The following is a 16,571-nucleotide window of genomic DNA, read 5'->3' as shown; positions in this document are numbered from 1 at the left end:
AATCAGATTTTTATTTTTTTACAAAGATATCTTTTCAGTTTTTTTAAAAAATAAGAAATAAAAAAATGACATTATTTTCGTTTTAAAAAATCAGTTGACCATTAACACTGCAAAACAGTGACTCAGGCCGGTCTTATAACTATGATTTTTATACTGATACTAAATTCCGGACTCCAGAGAGAGAGAGTGCACGAGAATAACTTCAGCCACCACTTATGTTGATGTCTCGTAAAGGGATTCGAGTTTCTTTCTAGGCACCGAGGATAAATACCAAAGAACATCCAGAAGACCTGAACGATAACTATAGGACTAATTAATTTATTCCAAGGGCATGCCTGCATAAAGTATACCCAGATACAGAAAAATATAGAACTGTTCTAGGTTACAGCTACTAGAATAGAGAGAAAGAGAGAGATTAGCATGATGGGAATCACTCAAAACAATTTAAACTTCCATGCCAATCCTGTCATATCGACGCACACCAATATTTTCCCCAATAATTAACCTTGATCGAGCATGCAGGGGCTATATGGTTAGACATGAGCCTTCGACTAGATTGTAATGTGAACAAGCTCTGTGTGGTCCTCTAAACAACTACAATTACCGACAGTAGATATCCTTTCAATTAGGTTACCTACTTATCATACAAAGATTCAAGTGTCAAGGGAAAATCAGAATTACAAGGTTGGGGGGCAAGGAATGTTATAGTAGAAGCATGTATACGGTCCACAAAACTACAGTATAAAAGTCCCTCGCCTTGAAAGAAACAGGAAGTTTTCAAACACTGCAATTCCAAACTTCGAAGTCACAAATATTATCAGCCTAACACGAGCAAACATCAAGCATTAATATTGGTAAAGCACCAACCTTGTTAGACTATAGCTAAGGCTCTACCCTTTCTTTTCTGGGGGGATTTCTCCTTGATCTGAATTAGGCGGCCTAATCTCCTACTCCTCTTTCTCGTGGCTGGCTTAACCTCATTCAAAAATGCCCCTTTCTTGGCTTAAAGAGCCCTTTCTTTTCCACTGACAGTTCACAATACGCTTTCTAAGCTTGAAGAGTGGTATTTCCTTTCGGTAGAGAAAGCAATTCCTACGCTAAAATGCTTAGGCCACGTGTCACGGGTATAATCAACAGTGGAGGTGCATTTCAAGTACTATATCATTGCTATGACACACATCACGGGTATAATCAACAGGGTCAGAGAGTATACCCACCACTCCACGGATAACCAATTCATTCTGCTGTCCAAGCAGCAGCACAACTTCAACATTGAGTAAATGTACTCAGGTGAGGCAGGTCATCCTAGATTAGAGCATAATATTGATGACATGCTTAAACAGAAATATACACCAACCAATAAATATTTGATAAAGACAGTGTTGTTAGGGGCCCACATAAACCAAAAAAAATTGAATACAAATATGAAGAAAATCAAAAAATATATTAGTAAGAAGAATACACCAGAATAGCTAGGAAATTGCTTAAGACTAGTTGAGGAAGATCAAAATATATAAGATTGAAAAATTTAACAGTGTATTTTCGATTGATGAAGGTCCTATTGACAAAGAAAATTCAATTTAAGAAGGAAAATTCAAAATTGAATGTTTAAGGACTCAATTCAAATTTTTCAAGGTTTAATTGAATTTATTGAGGGCTTAATTGCAAGAAAAATTAATATTTGTAGTCAATTTAGGCTTTAATTGAAAAAATTAAAGTCTAGGGGTTGAATTGCAATTTTTAAAAGTTAATTTGATCAAATTAGAATCTTAATTGCATAAATATTAAAGTTTGTTGGACAATTAAAGACTTGATTGAAAAAATCCAAAACCAACAACCAAACTGATAAAGACATGTGAATATAAACGCTGAAATTGACCAAATCATGGGCTAAATTGAAGAATTTAAAATTTTTAGGTCAATTGAGGGTTGAAATGCACAAATTCAAAACCAGGGACTAAAATGAAAATAGTAGTAAACTTTAGGGCTGCCAATTGAGTTTGATAAGGATAAAATTGCATGAAATTAAAAGTCTAAAGGCAATTGTGAGTATAATTACAAGTAATTAAAAAAACAAGTACTCAATTGAAATTTGTCAAATCCCAAATTATGAACCCTAAACAACGTGTCATTCAGACTTCATAAATGTTAGGTTGTTGGCCTTCAAATTGAGCAAAGTTGGATCTAAATGAAAGATGTGCATCCTATTTACCAACTTCAGGTGGTCTCAGGCAACAATAACATCAGAATTGCTCCAGCGAGACCTCAAAAGTGGGTAACTCAGTCAGGCCTAACAATGCAACAATCATGCAAAAACCGATTTGGTTTCCATGTGTTCACACACAAAAGCTTCTTAATAGGTTCTTATCAAGGGATTACAAAACTTCTTTCAATATCAAGAGGTAAAAAATGAATTCAAGACCTCCCAAAACATTAGCAAAACCCTATAAATACCCTCCTTAAGATCAAGAAAAGAAGGTTAAAAAAAGGGGAAGAAAAAAAGAAAAAGAAAAGAAAAGATTAGAAGAAAAAATAAAGAAAAATATCAATAAAAAACATAAGTATAAACCCAAAAACCTAAACAAAAGTTTTTGTGAGAGGCAAAATAGAAAAGCTAAGAGAGAATAGTTGTTATAGATATACCTTGTTGATCCAAAAATAGATTCATGGTGGCCTGCTTCTATTAATTTTTTATTTATTTTATTTTATATTTATATTTACAAGCATAGAAAAGAGATTTGAAATACTTAGCAAGTGTTGTTGCATTTACATCTTTAAAACAAATTGGGTCAAAAGATTTAAGGCCCTATTTGGTTTACAATAATTTTTGTTAAAGGGCTTTTGGGTTTAAAGATGTGATTGACATTTGATAGTTTTATTACAAAGAAAAAATAAATTTTTACCAAACAAAACCTAAGAAAAACACACACACACACGACTAAAAATCCTAAATTTATTTAAGCATTTTTTTGAAAATCTAAAATACTTTGACATGTTTTTTTAAAAATTATTCCATGAATTTTATAAGTTCATAAATTCTAAAGGATTTTGGCCCACATTTTAAAAATACAAAAAAATAATTATTTTGTTTCTTTTAATATGTAGGATTATAAACTTATATGTAAAACGTATTCTTAATATTAAAATAAATAAAAAAATTATTTTATTTTTTATGTTGGTAGTAAAACGATTAGATTTTTAACCTGATAAGATAAAGACATCCTTATCAAAGAGGTCTTTTCTTAAACCTTAGACATGTCAAAGGTTAGAAAACACAACATTATTTTAGTTTATATCAGACAAATAAACAATGCAACTTACTTCAAGTAAGGCGTACTAAAGGTGTTAATACATTCTCTTTACGCAATTAATCCCCTTACCTAGACTTCGAGACTAGTTAAAGTTTTTATTGACTAAAATACTAGACAACGACTCCTATCCTTCTTTTTTTACTGAGAAAGCATCCACATTATTCTTGACAATCATGATCCAAGAGAATGATTGACGCAACGCTCCACACATGCCAGAAGGATCCAGCAAAAAAAAAATATATAAATACGTCAAATGATGAGGGGAGATAGGCTGCCTTTTGTACTGCAGTCATACTAACTGATTTAAATTCCAGAAAATGAAATGGCTGCCTTTTGCAATGAGAGATATTACCGGTGACATTTAAGTCTAATCGTTTTCAGAAGTTGAAAACGGCCCCACAACCCAACACAGAACGATCAGTATATGATGCAGAAAAGAATGGGGGCAAGAACACTTTCCAGTCACTAAGCATAATACTAGTAGCTCGTGCCTAATGTCCTAGACTGTTCAAAATGAATTTCAGACTGCTGGGGTTAACACAGGAACAATTAGGTATAGGAACCAAGTTGAAACTTGGATCAACCAAAAAGATGGTAGAAAACATTAGTAGTACCAAACTCTATAGAACAGAAACTTCCCTGGGTTCAACTATCCAAATAACAGAGTTTTTTTAAAACAACTAGCATAAGGACTTCATATCCACACTCCATCATACAAGCATGCATTCTAGAAATTAGATAAACAAAAGTGTTTGAGGTGTCTGAGTGAAAATTGAAGACTTGTATGTGCATTAAGCCTAGTCTACACAAAAGCATCTCATGAGAATTGCACAACATGCGTAATCAAGGGTTGAATAACATAACAATGTCTTCCCACTCGTTACAAAAGGAATGACCTTTTCTTTTAGACATCTCACAACACCAACAATTGACAGAGGAAATACTGCAATAACATGTAGATTCACAACATTTTTCTTTTTCCCCATTTTCTCCCCAATTCACTATGTGTCCAATTTCTCCTTGTTTTCACTACCCTCCAGCAATGTAGTATAGTGATTATATTTCTAAAACAATTCTATAAAATGCCCCAATTGAAATTCAAGATAAGCGAAAAGCAAAAAGCAAAAAGCAAAAAAAAAACATAACGATACGAGTTTAAGCTCTTAAATCAAACACAACAGATTTGGCTCTAAGAAACCACAATTACATACACAAAACAAAATTTGCCCACCATTAAATCAAATCCCTAACACGAGCCCATCTGTGTGCCCTATATTCTATGATATCAATCAATGAACATGCTGATAAGACCTAAATTTTCACTTCATTGACACTGTCATGATCACAAATAGCCCAGCAAATAGCAAACACATCAAAACACATAACTGTAACAATCAGAAATTAGAATAAACCTAGTTATTAATAATAATACTAAATCATTATCATCATATAATCACCATTAAAAACCATAAGTTAAAATATCCAGATCTCAACATAGTAAACACCAAAATTAAAAAGATAAAAAAACCCTAAAAGCATACCACGTTTGAAGCTAAAAACCCTAATTAGATCAAGCTTCAGCCTCAGCAGAACTCGAAACCTCTTCATTCTCCACCGCCTTCGGCGTCACATCAGCGCTCGCTGTCTCCGTCGCACTATTATCACCATTGGCACCCGATCCAGCCCGAGCCTTGACGGTCTCTAACATCCGTTTACTGATCTCCTTAGAGTAAAGCTGGAGAACCTCAAGCCCGTCCTTCTCGGAGGAAGCCACGGTGGTGGCGACAGAGAATGCCTCCTCCTCAATGCGGCGGGAGGCTTCGGAGGCCTCTTCTTGAGGTATAGTACCGTAGCGCTTGGAGAGAACGGACGTGGTGGATAAGGTCTCGATTAGACGGGTTATAATTGCGTCGCGAGTGCGTTGAGCCGGTGGCCAAATGCTAAAAGAAAAGCTGCTGCTTGTCTGCTTCTTTGTACCCTCCGCAGAGTAGTGGTCGTCTAATGGCGAAGAAAAGCCGCCGCTTGCCTGCTTCTTTATACCCTCCGCAGAGGAGTGGTCGTCTGATGGCGGTGCTGTGGTGGAGACGGTGGGGGTTGTTTCAGAGTCCGACATTTTGGGGTTCTTTTTGCAAGAGAGGCGAGGGGCTGAGAGAGAAAAGGATGGAAGTACTACGGGTGTGTGAAATGTGAAGGGGAATTGGTGTGGCGTCGTTTTATGATGGGGTGATGTCGTGTGACGGGTCACCTTAGATCTAATTCGTGACAATCAGGAGTGTTCAATGCCACGTGGACGGCTGTGGAAAACAAAATTATAGGTAATGTTCCGAATTAAAAAAAAATGAAATTAACTATACGTTACTTGGTGACGAAGATATATTAATTTGTAAAATATCCTTTAATCTTCAACTTTTATTTTTAAGCAAATTTCATATTTAAAATTGGATTTTTTTTTCTTTCTTAATTTTTTAGAGACAACCATTCTCATTAAACCTAGTCCAATCAAATGAGTTAACCCGTAAAAAAAAAAAAAAAAAAACTACGCAATGATGCTTAATTGACAGCACAGAAAAGACCTCTGCCCTCTCTTTTGAGGCAATGCACAAGAAGCTAAAGCTTTGAAGCGCGACCTTGCTCAAATGTAACCGGTATTGGTAATCTAAGACCAGGCCATGCCAATAAGTAATTTTTGCGAATAGAAATACAGAGACCAGGGGTGAGATGACAATGAAAAACCACAATTTAAAACGTGATATTTGTCCAGGTAGAAAAACAGTTTTTATTTTTTTTTAATTATTTTTTTAAAAAATATTGTAATATATTTATAAATAAAAACATTTTAAAAAATCACCACTTTCATACTCTGAAACTCCTTTTCTATATTACAGAAGATAAGATGCTGCAATGCTTTAGCTACAGACAAATAATAAAGATAAAGATCTGTAATTGCAGAGGAACTAATTTGGATCTGTAATGATTATTTTGCAAAGGTGATCAGACAGAATTCCCAGCTACGCAAGGACATCAATCATGGACATGCGAGCTTCGAACATTGCTTTCAAAGGCTTAGCTTTAAGCATGGTGATTCCTGACCCCTCAGACATGTCTACTTCATCTTCACGAATTCTCTCCCACTCAAAGCATTGAATCAAGGAAGCCAATGCTAATCCCACCACCCTATTAGCAAGGCCAGCCAAGGGACATGACCTCCTCCCCACTCCAAATGGTATCAATTCCAAACCTACGAAAGATTGTACTGAAATATCTCGAGGTCAAGGTGCAGCAACCCTCCCAAATCGAAGGAATCGTCACCAGAAACCTTCACTGAAAAATTTGTAAAACAAACATTCAATTGCACGGTGTAGAGAGGTCTTATAACATGGCGGAATTAAGCCTTCGGCTATGGAGTTACTGGCAAAATCTTCAAAATTAATGTGCAATCTTATAAGCAGGGACCTGGTCACCCCGTAAACATAGCTCTGTGCATCGCTAAATTCGAACCCCTTGCAAGTTGCAGCAAGTGGAGTTTTGAAAGTGTTCACTCACGCATGCACTAAACTATATAGAGCTGCATCTACATTAAAAAAGTAAAGACCATAGAACTGCTCAAGAAATCACCAAGAAGCCGGAAAGTGCTGTTGCGTAAAAAATTCTGTTTCTATGAACCTAATAATTTAAATTTAATTTTTGAAGTTAAGATGATTTTTTTGATATGATAAACATTAGAATCAGTCAAGGGAAGTTACATGATCAGATATTAGGACTTTTCTAGTCAGATTGCAAGCAAAACATGCGACTGGAATTAAGCAAGCCAAACTACATTCTGGTTCGTTTGTTCATCAAAGTTGGGACAGGTTTTCATTGCTTATATATATTATTGTGGATGCTATGAAAAACTTAGTTATAGAATGTCTCAGAGCAAACAAAGAGAGCATACTTTAGGGAAATCATCCATATGCTTCACATAGAAGAGAGGAGGTTGACCATGGATTGGCGAGGTCTGCACACCGCCTCCAGTGGTTCAGCTTTGGGCATGGTAAGCCCTGTTCCCTCTGTCAAGTTAATCTCCTCCTTGCTAACTCTATCCCACTCAAAGCACTGAATCAAGACACCTAGTGTCAGGCCTATGATTCGCTTGGCTAGACCAGCCCCGGGACAAGCCCGCCTCCCAGCACCAAATGGAAGCAGTCTATACCCTTCACCTTCTCCACCTTCAAATCTCTCTGGCATGAATTTTGTTGGCTCCACCCACAGCTTGGTATCTCTATGAATGCTCCAAGTATTGACCAGTAACATTGTGCCTCGGGGCACATGCAAACCACTAATAGTGCAGTCCTCGGAAGATTCATGTGGTAAAAGAAGCGGAGCAGGTGGAAAGAGCCTAAATGTCTCGTTAATTATGTTTTGGAGGTAACTGAGCTTTGTTACATCTACTTCATCCAATATGTGCTCTGCTCCAACAATAGCATCTATCTCTTCAGAAGCCTTTTGCATTTTTTCCGGATTGTTAAGGAGAAGCGACATTGCCCACTCTAAGGTAGCTGCTGAAGTTTGGCTTCCTGCGGTTAGTGTTGACTGCACATGCTCAGATGTGTTACCAATGTGTCTTCAGGATGAAGATATCAGAAAAACAGGAATATTAGTAGAAATTTATCAACAGTAAAGAGCCTATTGCCCATCACCTAACTGAATGATCACTTGTGATCCCCAACAGTTGTCTCTGGTCAATTTGTTGAAATTGGGATCACAAGTTCTAGAGATTTTCTTACCATGATTACACCTTTTATGGTTTGATCAGTATAGAATTCAGGTTCTGTCTCTTTCAACGATAACATAACATCAATAAGTGTCATGTTTCTCTTTTGGTTGCCCAAACCGGTTATCTTGGTGGATTGAGATGACTGACTCCTCACTTTCTGGTGCTCCTCGATGAGATCCTGCAAGAATTTGTCCATCTTCTTCTTCAACCCCATCATTCTCTTCTCCAAACCTTGGAAATCTATCCATTGCAGTACTGGAAAGAAATCATTCATATTAGAACTCCCTCGCAGCGCCTCCATTTCTTTTATAATATTATGAAACTGTCTCGCTTCTTCATCTACCACTTCTTTTCCATAGTAACGTTTCCCTGCAATCATTCTCATCATAACATTGAATGTAAGCTCCATAAAACTTGCTGTAAGCCCCGCCTTAGCCTGTTGTTTGCTGGAATCCCGAAACAACTGCTTTAGCAATAGCTGAACTTCCTCTTTTCTAATATCAGAGAACGAGGCAACACGACTTGCAGAGAAGAGCTCAATGGTTGTTAAGCGCCTGAGGTTGCGCCAATGCTCACCATAAGAAGAGAAACCCATGGTTGTCGAGTTGTAATTGAGATGTTTTCCAGCTAGTGTACGAGGGCGGTTAGCAAATATTACATCTTTTCTAGTAAAGCACTCTTCAACGGCTGATGGTGAAGAGATTACAAGGACTTTACGAGTCCCAAATCGGAGAAACAGTATGTCACCATACTTCTTAGAAAGCTCGCACAGTGTTCTATGAATTGGTTGCTTTAATAAATGGAGATGCCCTATGATGGGACGGGAAGGTGGACTAGGTGGGAGGTTTTTGGGATTTCGAAGTTTGTATATAATAAGCTTTGATGCAAGCACAAAGAAGAAGAATAGTGCTGCAAAGTTGAACCAGTGAGATACCTCCATCTTCCTTTGTGCAGGCTTCTGCGTAAGAGGGATGGATGTTAATAAAATTCACGAGAAGACAGCAGTAATTAGTATGAAGAATTGCAGATAAGCTATGATGGACAGGGTATAGAGATTCAGACTGATTCGATTACACTTCCCACTATGAAATCTTGAAGTCGATAGTCTTGAATCCTAGAGGAACTTTACAAATATCACAATCATTCACCCAGAGACTGCTTAGATTAGCCAGACACAGAAATTGTGATTGCAAAGTTAAACTTTACACAGCTGGCCGGCCACTAGAACCCATAAAATCTAAATAATGGAAAGAGACAGCTAAAACAAATTGGCCTTTGCGTGTATTTTCTGTCAGTGTAATAGCCCTTGTCATTTTGCATTAGCTAATGGCATTGGAATTGAAAATTGAGATGTCAAATTCAAACTAAATTGAGATGCCATAATTTTATAATTAATATATAAAATTATGATATATATTAATTAATAAACAGAGTTTTAGGGCCGTTAACTTGAATTGTTTTGTTTTTTAATTCTTAACTTAGGTGTCTGCATTATTGATTGGAGACGTTCTGGCATTGATTCTTTACTTACTGGAATCTGGAATGCCCTCGTAAGTCGTAACTTGATCACCAAATGGAACCAAAGCCTAAGCATGTTCTCCATTTTTTATTATTTTTCTTTGTGATGTGTTCTTGTTGTAATGGAAGACATTTGCTTTTAAATGGAAAGATCAGGCGTCGCTCTTCGTTCCACGAGCAGTTTCAAAACAAAGAGGAGGCCCTCCTCATTTATGTGTCTCATTCTTATCATCAGAGCTCCTTTGCAGTGTTTTCACACAAAAAATTCTTCTCATTCCATGTCCAAAACTAGTGAGGAAGGAATATTGCACCCAAAACAAAGATCAAATCAATGATTTTTCCAATTTAGACTTCAAATCACGGATTTCCCATGTCAATTTACCGAACAGACCAGGTTTAACAAGATGCTCCATGATAACATTGTCCTCGTTTGTGCTTATATATTTATATCGGCTGCACAATTATAAAGAGACTTTGTTGATTCTATCATATTCTAAAGTAAAGATCTCCCACTCAAAAAACGGAATCGGGTTTTACCAGGGTAGTAGGCCATGGAATCCATAATTAGATCATAACCCGCTGATTTCCAATTTAGTGATGATTTTATGGGCCCAATGTATCCCAAGCATCATGATTTGGGCATAGTGAGTCGTATTCCATCTTCCATGTTGATTTCCTCTTTGCCAATCTCGTTCTATTCAAACGATTGAATTAAAGCATCTAATGTCAGTCCTACCACTCGCCTGCCTAGAACAATCCCAGGACTTATCCGCTTGCCAACACCCAATGGAATTAGCTTGAACCCTTCTCTCACTGTAATATTTTGAAATAAAAAAAGAAGATGTAATAGAAAATGACCTCAGTACCCTTAGAAGAGTAGGTTTTAGGTGTATGTTGATGAAGGACATTTTAGTAATTGAACAAATAGTTGATAAATATAAAAGAAAGGAAGAAAGAGAAGACTCAGATTTGAAGAGAGGGAACCGTAAGAAGAAGAAGAGAAAGAAGAAAAGATAAAGAAAAGAGAAGACATGTAGAGAAAATAAGTTTAAAATATAAGATTTATGTTTTGATGAATATAATTTTTAGTATTAATTAAGATTATGAATTTGTTGAAGATTTTGTTTTGGGTTTAATTGATGAATTGATTGGAATATTATGAGTTAATTGTTACGGATAATGGTTTATTTAGTTAATTTTAAGTAAAGATGATGATTTTGAATTATGGTTTATTTAAATGATAAATTTGAATTAGATATTTTGGTAGATTAGTAGGTGATTTGTGGAAAAATCTGGGTTTAAAGTTGAAGATGATAAAATTTAGTTTAGTCCCTTAATTTGTGAAAATTACAACTTAATTCTTGAACTTTGGAGAAATTATAATTTGATGCTTCTTGGCTGGATTGATTATGAATTATGAAAAAAAATTTCAGTTTAGTTATGAATTCATGACATTTTCAGTTTGGTCCTTCAATCTGATTCCTAAAAATATGAGAAAATTTCAAAATGGTCCTAGTTGTAATTTTAGCTTTTCAAATTGACTCGATGAACCATTGAGGTTTATTTGGTGAATTTTTTTTTTTTTTGTTCTTTGTTTTCTTTTGAATTAGATTTTGGAAAAACCTTTTGATGTTTAGGTTTTTGTGAAAAATGACAATTTGGTTCATATAGTTATGAATTTATGATATTTTTAATTTCATCCTTTAATTTGATAAAATTGCAATTTGACCCTAAAAATCTAAGAAAATTCCAATATGATCCCTAGTTGTAATTTTAGTTTTTTAAATTGATGTGATGAATAATTGAGATTTATTTTGTGAATTGTTATCATGTTTTATGATTTGTTTTATTTTGAATTAGAATAGTTTGATTTTTGAGTTTTTGAAAAAAATAACCAGTTTGGTTCATGTAGTTATGAATTTATGATATTTTCAGTTTAGTCCTCCGATTTGATAAAATTATAATTTGACCCCTAAAAATTTAAGAAAATTCTAGAATAGTCCCTAACTATAGTTTTAGTTATTCAGATTGGTTTTGTGGATAATTGAGGTTTATTTGATGAATTGTTATCAAGTGTTAAGATTTGTTTTCTTTTGAATTAGATTTCGGAAAAACCATTACATTTTAATTTTCTAACGAGTTTTACCTTATGATATTCTTGTTATGACTTATTTGGAAAACTTTCATATAAAAACTTAAAGTCATATTTGTATATATATTCATTATTGTTTTATTACATTGTATACGAATATTAAACGTTATCTACCTACTGAGTTGTTAAATTCACCCTCTTGTTATTTTTTTTCCAGGCTTATAGCTTATTAACGAGCTATTTTTATAGGGCCTTTAGAACTTCTTTTTTTTTTTAATTGTAATTAGTGTTATTTTTTTATGTCTAGTTAGTGCTCTACAATTATGATATTTATATTAACTCTTGTATTAAAATAATTAATTTATATTATAAAATTAGTTATGTTATTATATTGTGAAAAAATTTATTAGCGAACCTGGTGGATATAATCTAGGTGGCTCGTCGTTTATGTTCTGAAGGTAACTTAGCTTCGGTAGATCAGTTACATCCAAAAAGCGAACCTGTCCAGCATTTAGTGTCCATCTCAGCCGAAGCCCTTTTCATTGCTTCAAGATGCTCAAGGAGAAGTGACATTGCCCATTCCATAGTAGCAGATGAAGTCTCACTTCCAGCAATTAACATTGCCTGCATCCATTTTTAGAAAATGAAGTACATTACATTATTGGAAATTAAAATAAATTACTGTTACCCTTCTTTCTTTTCTTCTCATGTTTTGCTCTATGGAGATTTTAATTGTATTTAAAATGTATTAAAATAATTTATTTAAAAAAAAATTATTTTTTATATCAATACACGTTAATATAATTTCAAAATATAAAATTAATAATTTAAAATTAAAATAAATAATTTTTTACGAAAATCATTTGAACGGCATTATTGGGTTAAAGGTGACAGTGTGATTGATATGCAGCGGTAGATTTATTGATATAAATCATAGGGAAGGCTGTTATGACGGGCGTCTAATGGGTGTTAGTGTTTGAAATGTATAAAGCAACCAAATTGGCCAGCCTTAACATTACATCAATGGAAAAAGTCAAAAGAAAAAAATTGCAACTTTTGAAATTAAGGTGAGATAAGATAATTTAAGTGAAATGATTTTCACCTTTCTTTAGTTAGATACGACAAAGCTTAAAAAAATAAGAATATTTAAATACCAGACAAAATAATTATAATTTAGATTCAATCACTATCTCACTAGGGATGAGTTTAGATTAGGAGTGGAATTTTTTTTAATATATTTTCATAATTTAATTATTTTTCTTTTAAGGGATGATTTTTTTGCTATACAGAGGCGGGTGAGCTTTTCTTTAAGGTTGAAAAAAATTTAATTCTATTTTTTTTGCTATATATTGTATCAACTAGACAGAAAGGAGGATTGCCAGGTTCAACCAGATACTAGCGGATATATGATTCCTTCTCTATTTCTCTATTTAAAGATTGGACACGGTAGAAAGAAAGCTAGTGATCTAGGACAATATGTTAATGGGGGTAGTGGGTGAGCATATTTAACTTTTACCCTGTTTTTTTTTTTTTTTTTTATGCTGACAAGTCGATTCAGGACCAATCAACTTAGTTCTACATCAAGTTAAAGAAAAATAAAAAAAAACTTAGCTAATCACGTCAAAAACTTAAATTGTTCCAGTGATTTAGTGGATCTAAACCTAATCCGATCAAGATCTAGTCATCAACTCGCTGGTTTTTTCAATGAAATTTTTTGTTAAAATAATGTAGTTTTGATTTTTTAAAAATAAAAATAAGGCATCTTCTCAAAAACTATGAAACAAAAATCAACAGGATGATGGATCTAAACATTATTTATTTCAAAGGCAACAACACGTTTTCCTTACAGCTCAATCACACAAATCAAGCAATAATTTACATATTAATCGTTCCAGAATGAGCATGAAGATTGAAGCGGTCCAGCCAAAGAAAAAGGCAACATAGAAGGACCAGAAGCCCGATCATACCTTCGCACTAGAGCTGGGTGAATAGGTTAGCCATGGAAGGATACGGTTTACAAAAAGCCTCCAAAGGCTTAACCTTAACCATAGAAATTGCTGCTGCTGGTGTCATATCAACCATCTCCGGTCCAGTCCTCTCCCACTCAAAGCACTGAAAAAGTGCAGCCATCGCCAACATGATTGCGCGCATGCCCATGTTAGATCCTGGGCAAGCCCTCCTTCCCATACCAAATGGAATAAACTTGATGCCTTCCTTTTCCTCCTCGGTCGCTTCAAATCTCTCTGGCTTGAACCTGTCAGGTTGTTCCCACATCTTGGGATCCCTGTGCATGGCGAAAGCATTCACCAGTAGGATTGTGCCTTTTGGAACCTTGTATCCTGCCACGGTACAGTCTTCAGATGGACACCGTGGGAGTAAGAGTGGCACAACAGGATACAACCGAAGCGTCTCATTGATAACGCAACGGAGATATTTTAGCTTCGGAAGATCCAACTCCTCTACCAAACGCGTATGCCCAACTTGACTATCAATCTCTTCTCTTACCTTCTGCAACATCTCTGGATGATTCAGCAGAAGTGACATTGCCCATTCCATGGTAACAGCTACTGTATCTGTTCCTGCAGCAAACATTGCCTGTAGAACAAGAAGAAAATCAATTCAGCCAGGGATAATTGCCGATATATACTTGTGTTCAATTCTGAACAGAAGCATTAGTAACATACACATCCATTTACACTGCAGCATACTCCATAATAATTGAATAAAAAATGTGAACAAATCTATCAATTCATCTTCCTTGTCCATATTTTAAGAACTTGATAGCTGTATTGTGATCAGCTGGGAAACAAATATATAGCCACGTTCGATCGTGATACATGGGGGCAAAAAAGAAAACGAGCCAGAACTAGACAAGGGGAGATGCATGAATTGAGAAAGTGACCGGCAGAATTGTTATACTGCAATTAGCATACGGCATCCATTTTTCATGAGGAATTTTTTAAGATATTGATGATAACATTTCTATAATAATATAATCTGCAGTTCGGTTTTTCTCAAAGGTAAATAACTAGCTCAAAAAATAGCATGGATTAATAGATTATCATATCAATACACAAATCATGGAGTCAATTCAGATTAATTATTTTAGTTAAAAAGTCATCGTTTCTTTTTTAATTAACCCCACTGAGGTTTCGATTGGATATGTAACTAGATCAATCGAAAACCTTAATCGAATTAACTAGAATTAACCTGGAAAACCGGGTCACATAGCCCGTCTAGATTAACTACAAAGAGCACGTAATAAAACCAAACGAAGACAGACAAATTGGTGAGGGGAAAAGAAAAAAGCAGAAAGAGATACAGCAAGCCAGCAAGAACAGCTCATCAGCTCTCTTACAGGCAAGCAACATCACAAGCATGAAGCATCTGTCTAGGTAATTTTTCTGCGACATTAGTCAGTTGGCAGTTGAAAAAATAAGGGAGAAACGAAATAATCACAATAAATTTCTCCATGCAATTCTTAATGGCCAACGATGAAGAGGAAATAATTTTGTCGATTGCAAACCAAAATTCAGAAACAGATGGAAAGACAATCAATCTAAATCTGCCTGCAAAAACTGCTTACCAATACGAGACCCTTGATGATATCATCTGTATAGAAATCAGGTTCTTGTTCTTGGAGAGACAATAAAGCTTCGATCACAGTTGTCTTCTCCGGTCCTGCATCAGGACTTGAACATGAACTGGTTTTCTTTTGTCGAATCTCATCTACCAAGTCTTGCGAAAATCCATCCCTCGCATCACGCACCTTGATAACACTCTTCTCAAACCCTCTGTAATTGATCCATTTCAAAGCAGGAAAGAAATCACACAAACTCGTGGATAAAGGTGGATGGAATATCTTTTTGAGTTCCATAAGATCCTGCTTGCCCAGATCCGAGCAGGCAACCTCCTCTTCAATACATTTCTTACCAGCAGACATCCTCATAGCGACATTGAAACTGAGGAGTGAGAAGAAATAATGCAAATCCACCTTTTTGTTGCCACTACAGGAGACTTTAGACAATTGGCGGAGAAGGGAGCAAACTTCTTCTTTGCGGACTGCAGAGAACTTAATGAGGCCTTTCTGCGAGAACATTTCAAAGACGGCGAAGCGCCTTAGGGTACGCCAAAGATGGCCATATGGAGAGAAGATCACAGTGGTATAGTTGTATGTTAAATGATCTCCGACTAAGAAAGTAGGCCTGTTGGAAAGGACCACGTCGTTCTTTGTGAAACATTCTTCAACAGCTGATGGAGAACTAAGAACAAGCATAGACCTGCAGCCTACTTTAAGGGAAAGAACTGGGCCATATTGCTGCAATAAAGTCTGTAGCGTTTGGTGTAGTGGTGGCTTGAGAAGGTGGAGATGGCCTATTATTGGAAGCGAAGGAGGACTTGGCGGCGAGTTTTTGTTACCGTGGAATACATATTTGATCACAAGAAAAATTAGGAAGAAGAAAGCAAGGCAGTAGTAAGACAGCATGTTTTCCAAGAGAAGCATGAAAGAGTGACTAGTCCAGTTATCCAACTCTTATTCTTATCTGGTTAAATAATAAAATTTGGGTGGTTAAAAAAAAACAAAAGTCAAATTGGCATTTAACACGTGGAAAAACTAACAAGGTCTTTCGCTTGAGGTATAGAGCCAGTTGACTTTCTAGAGTCTAGACGGGACACTGAACTATATTTTATTGGGCCTGAAGCCTATTTGCAGATAAAGCATTTATTTAAGTTATTTGAAATAAAATGGCATTTGTTTTTAAGCCCAGGATCAACCCATTATCGCTTTGACCAGCCCAACACTTTGCAATGGAATAATTGCAAGTTTGCAACCATTCCGAATGGAACACAGAAAATAGGATTATTTGTAATTACCTCGCAGAAAATAGGAATT

The 16,571-nt window shown here is 35.6% G+C and overlaps 3 protein-coding genes across 4 annotated transcripts; all 3 read right to left on the bottom strand.

Moving 5' to 3' along the window:
• Positions 1-4,712: 4,712 nt before the first annotated feature.
• LOC118036426 (MFP1 attachment factor 1) lies at positions 4,713-5,506 on the bottom strand. The gene has a single exon (XM_035042121.2). The coding sequence runs from the start codon at positions 5,422-5,424 to the stop codon at positions 4,882-4,884; it is 543 nt and encodes a 180-aa protein (XP_034898012.1). The 5' UTR covers positions 5,425-5,506; the 3' UTR covers positions 4,713-4,881.
• Positions 5,507-6,254: 748 nt separating this feature from the next.
• On the bottom strand, positions 6,255-9,286 carry LOC118036408 (cytochrome P450 81Q32). Of its 2 annotated transcripts, none has more exons than XM_073404533.1 (3): positions 8,078-9,286; positions 7,273-7,883; positions 6,255-6,518 (listed from the first exon to the last, which is right to left on the bottom strand). In XM_073404533.1, exons 1-3 carry the CDS (start codon positions 9,005-9,007, stop codon positions 6,320-6,322), a joined length of 1,740 nt encoding a protein of 579 aa, XP_073260634.1. In that variant the 5' UTR covers positions 9,008-9,286; the 3' UTR covers positions 6,255-6,319. The 2 variants fall into 2 exon arrangements, with proteins under 2 accessions (XP_073260634.1, XP_034897991.1); XM_035042100.2 differs by having other exon boundaries at positions 6,447-6,632; positions 7,246-7,883; positions 8,078-9,283.
• A 4,190-nt stretch (positions 9,287-13,476) lies between these two features.
• On the bottom strand, positions 13,477-16,209 carry LOC118036436 (cytochrome P450 81C13). The gene is made up of 2 exons (XM_035042134.2): positions 15,264-16,209; positions 13,477-14,272 (listed from the first exon to the last, which is right to left on the bottom strand). Exons 1-2 carry the CDS (start codon positions 16,179-16,181, stop codon positions 13,652-13,654), a joined length of 1,539 nt encoding a protein of 512 aa, XP_034898025.1. The 5' UTR covers positions 16,182-16,209; the 3' UTR covers positions 13,477-13,651.
• Between the last annotated feature and the right edge of the window lie 362 nt (positions 16,210-16,571).

This window comes from Populus alba, chromosome 14 (assembly GCF_005239225.2).
Source record: "Populus alba chromosome 14, ASM523922v2, whole genome shotgun sequence".
In the NCBI taxonomy this organism is placed as follows: Eukaryota; Viridiplantae; Streptophyta; class Magnoliopsida; order Malpighiales; family Salicaceae; genus Populus; species Populus alba.
This window is presented reverse-complemented; position numbering and strand designations above follow the sequence as displayed.